Source organism: Pimephales promelas, chromosome 4, assembly GCF_988280905.1.
Source record: "Pimephales promelas chromosome 4, fPimPro1.hap1.1, whole genome shotgun sequence".
NCBI classification, from domain to species: Eukaryota; Metazoa; Chordata; class Actinopteri; order Cypriniformes; family Leuciscidae; genus Pimephales; species Pimephales promelas.
The window spans coordinates 10,947,353-10,961,364 of record NC_142772.1 but is presented as its reverse complement, the minus strand read 5'-3'; the positions used below and the strand labels follow the sequence as shown (position 1 = coordinate 10,961,364).

General features: G+C 38.4%; 1 protein-coding gene across 16 annotated transcripts in view; it reads right to left on the bottom strand.

The window, feature by feature from the left end:
• The window catches only part of mast4 (microtubule associated serine/threonine kinase family member 4), a 200,744-nt gene that overhangs the window by 6,973 nt on the left and 179,759 nt on the right, over nt 1-14,012 (bottom strand). For 9 of the 16 annotated variants that reach the window (XM_089129959.1, XM_089129945.1, XM_089129947.1 and 6 more), the window contains 14 exons: nt 12,674-12,882; nt 10,810-10,948; nt 10,420-10,552; nt 9,908-10,073; nt 8,085-8,186; nt 7,352-7,477; nt 5,517-5,629; nt 3,915-4,036; nt 3,264-3,481; nt 2,268-2,465; nt 1,937-2,163; nt 1,641-1,763; nt 1,398-1,534; nt 681-886 (listed from right to left, as the gene is read on the bottom strand). In XM_089129959.1, the coding sequence (XP_088986085.1) occupies nt 681-886; nt 1,398-1,534; nt 1,641-1,763; nt 1,937-2,163; nt 2,268-2,465; nt 3,264-3,481; nt 3,915-4,036; nt 5,517-5,629; nt 7,352-7,477; nt 8,085-8,186; nt 9,908-10,073; nt 10,420-10,552; nt 10,810-10,948; nt 12,674-12,882 (2,219 nt within the window). The remainder of the gene's footprint in view (nt 1-680; nt 887-1,397; nt 1,535-1,640; nt 1,764-1,936; nt 2,164-2,267; nt 2,466-3,263; nt 3,482-3,914; nt 4,037-5,516; nt 5,630-7,351; nt 7,478-8,084; nt 8,187-9,907; nt 10,074-10,419; nt 10,553-10,809; nt 10,949-12,673; nt 12,883-14,012) is intronic. The other 7 variants (XM_089129960.1, XM_089129949.1, XM_089129952.1 and 4 more) reach the window with 3 other exon arrangements.

Here is a 14,012-nt window from a genome sequence, read left to right as displayed (position 1 = left end):
GGACTGGCTCTTGCTGTCCTCATTAAAGACATCGTTAAAATAGTCCAAGTGACTACAGGGGCTCAATCTTAAGTTTATCAAACGACAAGAACACTTTTGTGCGCAAAAAACAACAACAAAAATAACGACTTTATTTCAACTATTCGTTTATTTCTCCCTCTGCGCGAGTCAGGTTACTAGTTTAATAGCGTAAGCTTCTGTTATTGTACGTCACACGCATCACACACACATGACCAGCGTCGGCCAATAGTGAGCCTACGTGTGACGTAGCTCTACGCAATCACACTACGTTAACTGACTTACAGGCTCATGGAGAAGGAAGTGAATAGTTGAAATAAAGTCGTTATTTTTGTTGTTTTTTTGCGCACAAAAGTGTTCTCGTCGTTTGATAAACTTAAGATTGAGCCCCTGTAGTCACTTGGACTATTTTAACGATGTCTTTAATGACTTTTCGGGGACAGCAAGAGCCAGTACCTCAAGAAGCCTATGGACTGTATGCAGGAGCGATCTTAATATCTTAAATATCTTAATTTGTGTTCCGAAGATGAACGAAGGTCTTACGGGGTTGAAACAACATGAGGGTGAGTAAATACTGACAGAATTTTCATTTTTGGGTGAACTAACCCTTTAAGATATGTTATTTTTACAGAAACACTGTCTAGGTAATGTACGGGACAAACCTGACTGGCTGAAATCAGGTGTTGCACGAAAGGCAGCTGTTGGGGAGCGTGGTGAGAGGCTGTGTGTGGGAGATCCAGGTAGACTCTCTCCTGAAGACAGAGAGCGGTTCAGCGAGGAGAAACTGCGACTGGTGTGTAAAAGTGGAGAGGGCTGCATGGCAAAGCGTTTGAATACAGAACGCCGCCTGGAGAGGAAAAAAGCGTGACTGAAAAAAAATTCAGAATGACATTTTGCAGTATACAATATACATACATTTGCAAGAATGTACAGTATATATATTGAAAGCACACCTAATGGAATATTATATTTCATAATGCAATATCAAAAGTTATTTTTTTTTAAAAATCCAAATTCGTTATTTGTTGAAGAATAATACAAAATTACACTTGCCATTTGGTCACTAAGGTCATTTGACAATATATTTTTTAACATAACATTTGATAAACAACTAAAATGGTTATAATTACATATTGCCTATGGTTAAAAAAAAACAAATAATAATTAAAAAAAAAAAACTATTACACAATATACAGTATGCATTGTATGCAGTAGCTAGTAAGTACACTAGTTTGAGTGCATATTAAAAAAAATAAAAATGCAACAACAGCTCCATCTATTGGCAGCAGGGGATCTTGCTAATGGTGTGTAGGTAGCTTATCTAAATTTATGTGAAACAGACAAGAATGATGAGAATATTGATATTCCTGTTTTCCTACCTTTCTTGGGTTTTCTCTTTCTTGGGTTTCTTGGTTCTTCTCACCATTTTGCTTCTGTAACTATTTCTTCGAGCTGGACCAGTTTTGATAGAAGTGTTTTCAAAAGGGGTCGTGGATATAGCCACTTTACTTCCACTCTACAAAACAAAATGTAAGTGTCAATTACAGAAATACTGTAACACAAAGTGATAAAAATAAGCAGTGAAAATAGTGTTTTGGTTGTAACATCAATTCATTTTGCACCTTCAGCAGTAGTTCCACCACCTCAGTGTGAAGCAGCCCGTGAACTGTTTCTCCATTCACATGAGTGATCAGGTCTCCAGCCTTAAGACCAGCCATGTGAGCAGGACCACCATCTTCTAAATTCTATCCCCCCCAAAAAGGAAACAAAAAAGTCTTAATTATGTGTAATGCAGCAAAATGAGAAATGAAAAATCTTTTCCAAGTTTAATTTATTTTTGCCCTAACAAGCCACAACTTCAAGTAAGAATACATGTTATCAGCTGTTTGGCTTTTATTGAGATGCCACCCACACTTACCCAGACCATGTGATAAACTGTATAAACATCACTGTCACAGGCGTAGACCCGAATCGCCCGCAGAGTGAAGCCAAACTTCTTCCCTGAGCTGTGTATGATGATTGGCTGACGACTGCTGACACTGCTAAGTGGAGAATCGCGGCTGGGGGATGAGTCTCTAGAGGATGGGTCTGATGACAGTGAGTATGGAGAAATGGGGCTTGCTAATGGTGACACACCAAAAACATCTGGGGGAACAAGAGAGGCCCAATCATACATTAATAAATCAATAAATAAACTGGCAATAACGACAAATGTTCTTCCAGCATGCACATACTGTACACTCACTCACCTCCAGGGATCATGAGTGACAGGGCACTGGTAGATACTGATTTTGGCACTTTGCTGACTGCAAACTGTTTGTCTGCTGTCTCAGGTTTGGAAGCAGTCAGGAAGAAGCCTGTGTCTGAGGAGGGCTTACAGGAGCCGTCCAGACTCTCCCCTCCACCTCCCTGTGACGGCATCTGATCCAGGTGCTCGGAGAAACTGCCTACTCAAAAAAATTGAAGGTAAGTAGTAAATTTATACTAACCAGACCAGACCAGACCAGACCAGACTATTTCCAGAGCATCCACACAAATTTTGCACAATTTGTTAATCTGATCTCAAATTAATTTACACAACAATGGTGTTTTGGGGTCCTGAAGATGCAAACTTTTGAAAACGGTACAGTTATTTTCTGCGTGTAAACTACAAAAAAATAAGTCATGCGCATGCGTATTACGTGTTCAGTTTATAGGCACGTAGTGCTTAATTTGACAGCCAACTACTGGGCAGGTAGAATAATACAGCGTATTGAATTGTTTTCATGGATCCGTGTGAATGGGGATCGTTTTTAAAAACATGGTGGTCCGTACATGAAAAATTCTGTTTTTAGTACATCATTGTAGTGAAAACGTACCGTAAGTGTAGTAATTATTATACAATTTACTTATTATTTCCCCTTTAAATATTTTTTACACGTTCATTTGACCTGATCAATACCCAGGAGATATTTTTGAAGCTATCAATTTGATCAAACAAATCACATTGATCACATTGTTTCAGGTCAACTGGGGGTCAACTGAGGTATAGCAAAAAAAAAGTCTCTTGAGACCCCAGACAAAACGCAGTCTACTATAGTCTGCTATACTCTAATGAGTGATAATTGACATGTATTTGCAAAGTTAATTATAGTTAGTAGAATGTCTAAAGTAGACCAGCGGAATAAAGTCCAACAACATTTTTTTTGTGGAGCAAGTTTAATGCATACAGTATACAGCCCAATCTCCCATAAATCCCCCCATACCTGAGAGTGTGGAGTTACTCATGGTGCTACAGGGTGTGGTGGGATCTGGCTCATCCTGAGGCAACTCCCCAATACTGAAGGTCACTTTACTGGGGTCTTCCAGAGATAGGGAGCCCTCACCATCCTCCACTTCTGCTGAGATTGCAAATTTAGGGAGAAGACCAGAGCATCTGCTCAAGCTGGTGCTCTCAGTGTCAGAAGAATGAGAGAGAGAGGGGCTGGAGAAGAGAAACAACCTATATAATCCACTTGGAAAAATCACATTTTACAAACATTTTAATTAAAACAAAAATTGTGGCAAGTGGCAAGTGAGTATAGAGATGCATATGAAGAGTTCAGATGCAAAAGCCTCTAAGTGCCATTTGACATTTTCTTCTAGAATGATAATTTTTATCAAGCTTGTATATTTAAGTTCAGTGATTTCACTTAAATGGCAATGATAATTACCTATTAATTGTTATTTAAGTGAAATTACTGAACTTAAATATACAAGTTTGATAAAAATCATCATTAAAGAAGAAAATTTCAAATGGCATTTAGAGGCTTTTGCATCTGAACTCTTCATATATTCTATGAGGTCTTATTTTCAGATTTTTCACATTGTCTTGGGATCTGAGCCTTTTTAATGGAAAGGCTTTGTGGGTAACATACATCTCAGTGAAGTCCGGAGTCCAGCTCAGTGAGTCAACAGTGAGAGGACTGTCTGTTGTCTTCTCTGTCTGTTCTCCTTTCTCTTCCAGCTGTCCTCGAGACAGATCCAGACTACTGTACACCTACCACACACACAACACGCAAACAAACAGCATATATAAGCACCAATAGATCTCTGAGTAAACATAGGCATGAGATAATTATACTGAATCCTGAAGCACATAAATATAAAATGTAACATGAAATGTTCCAGGTGGTTTCTAGGTTACTGCTAGGTTGTTCCTAGGGTGTTCTGGGTCATTGCTAGACAGTGTTGGGGAAGTTACTTTTTTAAAAAGTAGTGTACCTCGTTACTTCTTAAAAAAAAAAAAGGTAATCCGTTACTTTACTTAGTTACCCCACCTGGAAAGTAACTTTTTAAGTTACTCGTTTCTTTTACGTTACTTTTATGTTGCTTGACTTTGGGCAGAACCCAATATCTGTTCCTAAATGTGTAGGCCAACATAAAGTTCTACTATGCACAATGCCATATATAAAGCCATAAATGCATGATGCATTTATCAAAATTTTGAATATTTAATAAGAAATGTCCGTTAATGGATGGGCGGCGCTAGGGAGGGGATAGAAAGAAAGCCCCCAAGAAAGACCAAAGCTCCCTGTTAGCACCCCCAAAAATAATTTCTGGAAGCAATTCTATTCAGGCTGTATTCTATGGAAGTCCTGAACCGCATGGTGAAGAAATGAATGAATTTGCCACCAATTTAGTTGTCCGATCTTCTCACACCCCACTGAGGGTTATGCTTCATGCTTACCTTTGTATACAAATCACATTGTACAAATTTAGTACAAAACAGTCAATTCACAAAATGGCAATCACTAATCACCCCTAATTTTCAGAAGCCTGAAATGCAAAGTATGTTCTTTAAATTTTAAACACAATTTTACATTTCAAAACCATCTCACTATTTAAAATCTGTCTTATACAGTGGTTCTTAAAGAGGGGGCCAGGACCCACTAGGGGGCCTAAGGCAAACCTCAGAGGGAAGACGAATTAAATTCATTCATATATATATATATATATATATATATATATATATATATATATATTAATAAGATATTAATAATATAACCACTGTCTAACACTATAAAACACAGATATATTCCAGATATATTCATTGCAAGCATGATAGAGATTCTGGAAGCAACTCATACTGCAATGCACCAAAGCCCTGCATGCCGAGAACAAGAATGTGCATGAGTATTTGTTGTGTGTGATATTGTTCCCTGACCTACAAAAATATATCCCTATATCAGATTGCAAATATATGTAAATATATGAGCTGAGCTTTATCCCACAGACAGTGTTTGCCACATCGTTAGACGTCTTTATTAAAACTTGCAAAATGCAAACACATTACGCATCCACCGAACAGGACTCTTCTCAGCTGAATTCTTCTGCACTGCATGAATTAAACAAGTATATGTGAGGAAAGAGGAAGAGAGAGAGAGAGAGAGAGAGAGAGAGAGAGAGAGAGAGAGAGAGAGAGAGAGAGAGAGAGAGAGAGAGAGAGAGAGAGAGAGAGAGAGAGAGAGAGAACTCACTTTAGAGAATCGGTGTGAAGATGAGGAAAACTGCCGTAGTTCCACATTAAAGTCTTCATCATTTGTATCGTCCTCCTCCTCAGTTTCTAAGTGATGGTACCTATCAGATCGTGCTGTGATTGAAAACAATTACATGTCAGATTGGGCTGTGATGTTAGGATGCTCATATGTCAGTTATTTTAAGACATTATTCTACATCTTACAGTGGAGTTCATGGAAAAATGAACATTCTGTCATCTAGCTCTGTCACAGGGCTGTCAAATGATTAATCGCGATTATACACAGTGCACCCACATATATTATGTGAACACAAACTTTTTTTGGATGCGATTAATCGTGATTAATCGTTTGACAGCCCTACTCAGTCATATATAATACAATACACAGAACAACTTCTGAAGGAGAAGAAACCTAAAAAAAATTACCAAAATCTGTATTTATTTCATAACATGCAAACAATTTGATAATGAAGAGTTCAAAGCACTAAGCAAGTAGCCTGGTTCAACCAGACTCGCTAACTTGTGGTCGTGAGTGACGTATGTTATGCGCCGAAACGGCTGGAAACAACAAGTCCGAATGATCAGAGGATTATGTTTACAATAGGATTTCAGTCAATGAGAGCTGCAGGTTTTGTTAATCTAGGAACAATTATTAATTCGAAATGTATATTTGACACAAAGGACAGTGATATATTCATTCAACGGTGGAAGCTGTGTCTAATCATTACAAATACGCCGCTGTGGTCGTTTCTGATCTGCCGCAAATGCTGTAGCAGCTACAGTGAATGATCAGTCTGTCTCTATCTGCAGATGTGTAATAAACAACAATTTTTCATATTACGTCTATTACTGTTTCTTAATTACGGTCTTCAAAGTATGTGGTTGTACATTTTTATACGGCATTTCGTTTTTTTTTTTTATTAAAACAAATAAACCATTGCCTTTTAAAACTGAAAATCAAATATAGTCATCAAAGTATGGGTTTTCACATTTTTATTTATGACAATTATTTAAAAAAAAATCACAACCAATTTGTATGATTTACAACATGTAAAACTGACACACCAACCTCCTGCATGAGTACACAAAGGGGCTCAAAATGTTCAATTCATCACAAGAAATAAATTTAGTATTTAGTAAATTTAGTATAAATTCAGTAAATTTACTGTTGGGAATCTGAGCGACTGACATGACTCCTGAGCGGATCTTCAACAATAGTTTAGCAGCCAGGTCTTGGGGCTTCCGAACACCAGGCTAAAAAGTCCGTCCAAAATGTCACGGTCATCGTGCACGAGCTGCCCAGCACAAACTTCCAACCTTTCTGCCTCCTTCACTTGGTCCTCAGTTGTGCAACAAGAGGTTAGACGATAACAATCCGGCTTTAAATTCGGTATATTCGGCAGTTTCTTTTCCAACAACGGACCGAATAGATTTTCTCACGTCTTTCTCCGCTGCCATTACTGAACACAAACTGACGCGCTACATCAACGTCATCGTTCTAAGCCACTCCCTCTATTCGCTGATTGGTCCTACAAAAAATTGATTTCTGGAAACCTAAGGATACACAGCAGTGCCAGACGCAGTACCGAAGGAAAATAAAATTGAGCGGAAGTGCGTAGGAGGGCGCAGCCAGGCTACTAAGCAAGAGCAAATTATTGAAATTTCTCCAAACAAATGACCAAGAATCATATCATCAACCAACTGTGCTTAACTAATATGTGAGCAATCTATCAGTTCGGGAACATCTGATCCTCTCTTAAGACATACAAAACAAGACACCCTACTCAGTCTGCATGGACCATGAAGGACAATGACTTCACTCCTGCTGTCACTCACTGTCAAAGTAGCTAGTGTCATCCTCAGACTCCAGCTGGGGGATGAACTCTGCCTTCTGCCTCAGCAGGCTGTTCCAGTCCAGACTGTGAAAGAACTGGTGGTGCTTGACCTCATATGCCCCACCTGCTGAAAGATATACATCCAATCGCATTTAAGAAAAACTCAACATGAACGATAAAGCAACAGCCAATACATTCTATTTCCACAGTATGTCTACTTTGGGTATTACATTAAAACATTTTTTAATAGACATTAGTTGTCATTTTGTTACATTTCACTGCTACAGTTTCACTTCCAGTAATGCCAGAAACATGCCACTGGAATCTTTTTGTGTCACCGGAGATTTTAATGTGGACAAAATTGTCTAAACTCTCACTGGTGGTCAATTAAAACAGTTGGATTTAGCTTTTTTTTATATGGGTGGGTGCATATAAGCAATATCAAAGAGATTATGGATTATGCCTGTGAGTGAACTGTGAGGCGGCATCTGTTTTAATGGCCAAATGGCATATATTATTAAGGGACAAACAAGAAATAATATGTAAATTCAAATATGTAATTTTTTTTTGAATATTCATTTATTTTGAATGTTTTTTTGCATGGGATTTAACTATGCAACACAAACATATCTAAAATACCTTAATGGCCAATTAGACTTATTTACTTGCCAAAAGCAATTTTTACTCACTTTTGGTGCTTGGCAAATATTGTTGCTAGTACTTTGTACCCTTACCAGTGCCGAGGCGCTCCAGAGGGTTCTGTCTGAGCAGTAGGGTGATCAGCTCCTGGGAATCAGCTGGTGGAGCTTCCTCTCCCTCCGGCCAGTTTATTTCATCTAAGACAAGAAGCAAACAGTTTCATCCTCATTGACTAAATGGAAGAAAACAAAACAAAAAATCATTACTTTTCATTCAACATGAAAGCTTTAACACCTCCACTGTAACACAGAACCTTTCACTCATGCACAGCACCAGACTAATGAATACAGAATGAAATGTGATTATTAAAATGCATAAAAATGCCTTCTACATATAAAGAGGCATACAAAAAACATTCTAATATCCACTTTATCATGCATCAATTCTAGGAAAGTACGTGAATTTCAAGTATTCATTAGTTATCTGGCATTTTACAATAATCAAAGACCAGGCCCTTGACACAATTGTAAATCAACCAAGTTAAAAAAGAAAACAAAGAAAAGAAAACTGAGCTCAAAGGCCGGCGGGGTGGGGGTGGGGGGGGGTGGGGGGGACATGTGCCTCACTTTTGAATCACATTAAGAAGCATTAATATGCATCCAAGCCCAGAGCAACAGCAGCTAGCTGTGCTCATTAATTAAAGGATTAGTTCACTTTTGAAAAAAAACTTTTTCTGATAATTTACTCACCCCCATGTCATCCAAGATGTCCATGTCTTTCTTTCCTCAGTCGAAAAGAAATTTAGGTTTTTGATGAAAACATTTCAGGATTTTTCTCCATATAATGGACTTCAATGGGAACCGGATGGTTCAGGTCCAAAAGATAGTGTTAATAACAGTTTCAGATGCAGCTTCAAATGTCTTTAAACGACACCAGACGATGAATAAGGGTCTTATCATGCGAAACGATCGGTTATTTCAAAACTTAGTCCAAAAATGTAACTTTTCTAAGGAAAAATGCTAGCCTTGCTATATTCTCTGAGGCGCGTTTGCAACGTCACGTAATACGTAATTACGTTCAAAAGGTCACGGGCGACGTAGCCGGAAGTACAGAATCAAAATCGTCCGACATCGTTGTTTTTCCTTTTAATTCCTTTTTTTGTAAACGGTGTTTGAGCTAGTTTGCACGTTCAACCTATGCGTTCAACTTGTAAACACTCTGACTCTGTACTTTCGGCTACGTCGCCCGTGACCTTTTGAACGTAATTACTTAATACGTGACGTTGCAAACGCGCCTCACAGAATAGAGCAAGGCTAGCATTTGTCCTTAGAAAAGTTACATTTTTGGAATAAGTTTTGAAATAACCGATCGTTTCGCATGATAAGACCCTTATTCATCGTCTGATAACGTTTAAAGACATTTGAAGCTGCATCTGAAACAGTTATTAACTGTCTTTTGGACCTTGAACCATCCGGTTCCCATTGAAGTCCATTATATGGAGAAAAATCCTGGAATGTTTTTTTTATCAAAAACCTAAATTTCTTTTCGACTGAGGAAAGAAAGACATGGACATCTTGGATGACATGGGGGTGAGTAAATTATCAGCAAAAGTTTTTTTCAAAAGTGAACTAATCCTTTAAGCCTCACACCCACGGTAAACCTTATAACAAAAACTAACACTAATGGTACTGATTCCTGTTTCATGAGAACAAATCCAGAGAGATCCAGATTTACAGAATGACAGGTGGAGGATAAGAACAGGAGACTGTCATATCTGCGGGGTCTTTTGCTGATCCTATGAGATATTGATTTAGCATTAATAAGAAGCTAAATTGAGACTATGCAACACAACCTGCTAAAGCTCTTGCTGCATGAAGCTAGAATGTATTGCATAACAGGAATTCAGAATGCGACTGACCGCTGATGACCTGGCCGAACAGCTCTTCTGGAGTGTCTCCAAAGAATGGTACACAGCCCACCAGAAACTCATAAAGGATGATACCCATTGCCCACCAATCCACAGGCTTCCCATAGCCTTGCCTTAGGATCACTTCTGGAGCAATGTATTCAGGAGTCCCACACACCTAGAGAAATGTTTGCAGATGTTACAACCCAGAGAAAACCTGCATAAACTGCTTAGACTAATCTAACAAGTCTTTTTTTTTTTTTTTTACTTTAAGATTGGTCTTAGCTTTTTAATCGTTTATCCAAAAATGTCTCATGTTTCAGATTTGAATTGAAATGAAATGATTTGAATTGAACATCTTGGTTAACTGCTAGTTGGTCAGACTAAAGACACAGTGGGTGTGTTAATGCAACTGGTCCCAAATCTTTAGAGCAGGTATCAATAATAGAGTTTATGCCAATGACAATGCGATTTCAAATGAAATATCAAGTTCTCAGGATTTCCATAGAGAATTGGATCTGTACCTGTTTATCAGAGAACTCTCTAGCATCCTTCTCGATGTGACCCTCATAGAGGTTAGTGGTCATGTTCATCAGACCAACTTTCGATAGGCCAAAGTCTGTCAGCTTGATGTGTCCCATTGAAGTGACCAACAAACTGTCGTAAAGTAACAACACGGGAGACAATACGACAAATAATTAGTCATGCATTAGCAGTATCAGAGCAAAACCCTGCTGAAAAAAACAAACAAACTGTCATATCAGCTTAGGATGCCAAGAACTTGATGATTTGTTGCCAGTCCGATGTGATCTACATGCTTGGTTGAAACCAGGTCCGCTGGCTGCTTGTACCAGCTAACAGGATCTGACCAACTCAAAAGTACTTTGAATCAGTTTAATTTTTGAGTAGCTCACTTGTCTGGTTTGAGATCTCGATGGACGATTCCATAGTTGTGGAGATATTCCAGGGCTAACACAGTCTCAGCAAAGTACATTCTGGCCATGTCCACAGGGAGAGGACCCATATTCTTAAGCAATGTAGCACAATCCCCTCCTGTCGGGATAGGAAATGTACAAATGAATGCAGCAAAGAACTCTGGCTTGGCTCCTTAAAACTGTGTACATTTTATATCAATGTAAGTGCTAATGGTATTTTACATAGAGCACATGTTGCATAAATACATTACACTTGTTTGCATATTTGAAAGTCAAATATATTTGTTGGTTCATGGGAAAGCACTTTGTACTTTCCAAAATTTGTTTTATATTATTTGATAATGCTTTTATAAAAAGGAATGCTACTTACTTAATTAAAGTTAATTTTTGAAAAAAAAGAAAAAAAAAAAAGAAAAGTTATTTACTTTTCTATTAAATTTATGTACATCATTGTGTGTAAATACTTTAATAAATGGAGATTATAGAAATGTCAGGCTGGTCTAAGACGTAGAGGGTGGTTTCCAAATGTTAAATATAGTTCCATTACTATTACCAGGTCATTTTATTTATTGGTGCCTGGTCACCCTGTATCCCGGTTAACATGTTACGATCATAAAATATAGCCATGTAATGTACTTTTTAAAGCCACAATATGTATTTTTTCTGCTTTAAAAATAGCAAAAATAACTGTATCTATGTTATATATTTCTATTAGATGTGTACTTACATTATCCCGACATTTTCCACCAACTTTCAAATACGGAGAAATTTATAGTTTAATTCGAAGACACGGGACGTTTCTTTATTTCCGTTTCGTCGCTCGTCTATGCGTCATATAACCTTTGACTCCTCTATTTTCTCTAACTTCCTTGCGGAACCCGGCGAAACCGCCAAACACAAAGGGGAACACTGGACTACCGCCAATAAAGCAAAGAAAATGACGAAAAAAAAAAATAGTACGAATTTTTTTGTGTGTAAATCACGTGCCCGCTCACGAGCGCTCACTCTTAACAGACACACTGTCCCCGGTGCTGCTCGCGCATAAAGCGCTCCCCGTTCACAGTAAACGTGTCGTCTCATTCAAAACAGCCAACTGTTGCTGTTAGCGAGCCGCGCACATTGAATACTCATATGAGTCAGGCTGCGAATGTACGTGCCCGGATCAGCGCGCTCATGCTTACTAAATAAACGCCTCACCTCCGGCGCCGCGCACTCACTACATTCCCTTTAGCCTTTAGCACATAGTGGATGAATAACGCAAACCCAGTCAAACGTTTGACTGCAGTATCTTATGTGCTTTATAATCCGGTGAGCCCTATATATGAAAAATGTTCTAAAATAGGTCATTTATTGAAGGAGCGTAATATTAATATTTATATTCGTCTGTATTATAGTTATGGACCACGATTACGCTTTGCCTGCACGTTCTGCTGCTACAGCCAGCTCATTAGCTAAAGCTCAAACGTACCCGAAAAATATGACCCGAGAAGGGTTTGGGACAGAAGACGCATGACACAGGTAAACATTGGGGTTGCATTTAAAGCTTCTTGACAAGCTAAATCTACAGAGAGATGCCGTATATCCGTATATTTTGTGAAACGATGATGTCATGTCATGAGCTGAGCTGGTTGTCATTGACAGCGACAACAACTCCCGTGAGCCCACGCTCTTTCCCGACGTCATCAAAGTACGTCTTTTGTTATTATTTTAAACGAGTGACCCCTGGTGGCCAAAAATCGCATACTGTACGATTAACTTTTATTAGTAGTAACAGGATAATGAAACTATTTTCAAAAGTAACAATCTCCAGCACTGCAAATGATGTGCATGTGTTACAGCTTACCTTCAACATACTCCATAACCATGCATAGATGTCTGCGTGTCTCAAAGGAGCAGTACATGCTGACCACAAAAGGGTTTTCAGCAAAGGTCAGGATGTCTCTCTCCACAAAGGCCTGCTGGATCTGGTTCCTGAGCATCAGGTTCTGCTTGTTGATCTTCTTCATGGCAAAGCGTTGTTTCGTTTCTTTGTGTCTCACTAAATACACCGCACTGTGATGGAAAAAACAACATTCTTGGATTAAATTAACAGGCATGTGTATGAAAATTTAACATATGGTAACAAGCGTAACTAATTTAAAGCAACACCAAGTAACTTTTCCTACAGGTTGGCCTACAGGTTGGAAGCGGAATTGTCCATTACTGCTGTCGTATATAATTTAGCCTACCACAGCCTACTGTCGCATGCACGCTTGTTGTTTATTCAGCAACGGTTTTGGAATGAACGATGTCCACAAGGTTGTGAAAGTATGATGTATTGCGACATCATACACAAAGAAAAACTAAATAATGACTATTGTGACGCCTGACGTAAAGCAAGTTTGGAGTTTTCTAATGTCTCATTAGAACTCCAGAAACTCGACCCGATCTGGCAATCTTACACAGTGTTGTTATAGCAGATATAGGACCGCAAAGCAAATCCAGAAGTGCCTTTAATGCTGTTACGACTTAATGAACCACTGAAACGATTTTGGAAACATTATTTTAAGGTAAAAAAAAAATCTTACTTGGTGTTGCTTTAAAGCACTATGCTTTGAAAGGATTATTATGAATTTGCCTACTGTTACCCCTGTTCCACCAAAGCATTTTGAGTGGCGGTTCGGAGCCGGTGCCTAATCGCGAACCAGTTCTTTGAGTTTCGACAGCTAAAAAAACGATTCTCAGCCAGGAAAATTGCTTTGCTGGAAAAATCTTTGCTGGACTAGAACCAGAGAACCGTTCTTTTATCACATCACCCTTACGTCGGGGGCTGGGGATGGTTTGACCAAAAACACACACACACACACACACACACACACACACATATATATATATATATATATAAAAAATCGCATATAAATTGTAATCGCATCCCCTTTGAAATTATGGATGTGGAACATACACAGACAGACAAAAACACTAACGTTGCCGCAATTTTTCGAAACTACATACACATACTGTGATAAAGTTTGCTACGTACAAGCGAAATTACATTTATGTGAGGGGCCTGTTGCATAATGTTTCCTTGTCATACAGGTACTTCTGTGGCAAATGTGAGAAGATGGCTAACTTACAGAACAAGATCATATGCAGTTTTTAATACAATATCTATATAATATATACGTATATAATATATATATATA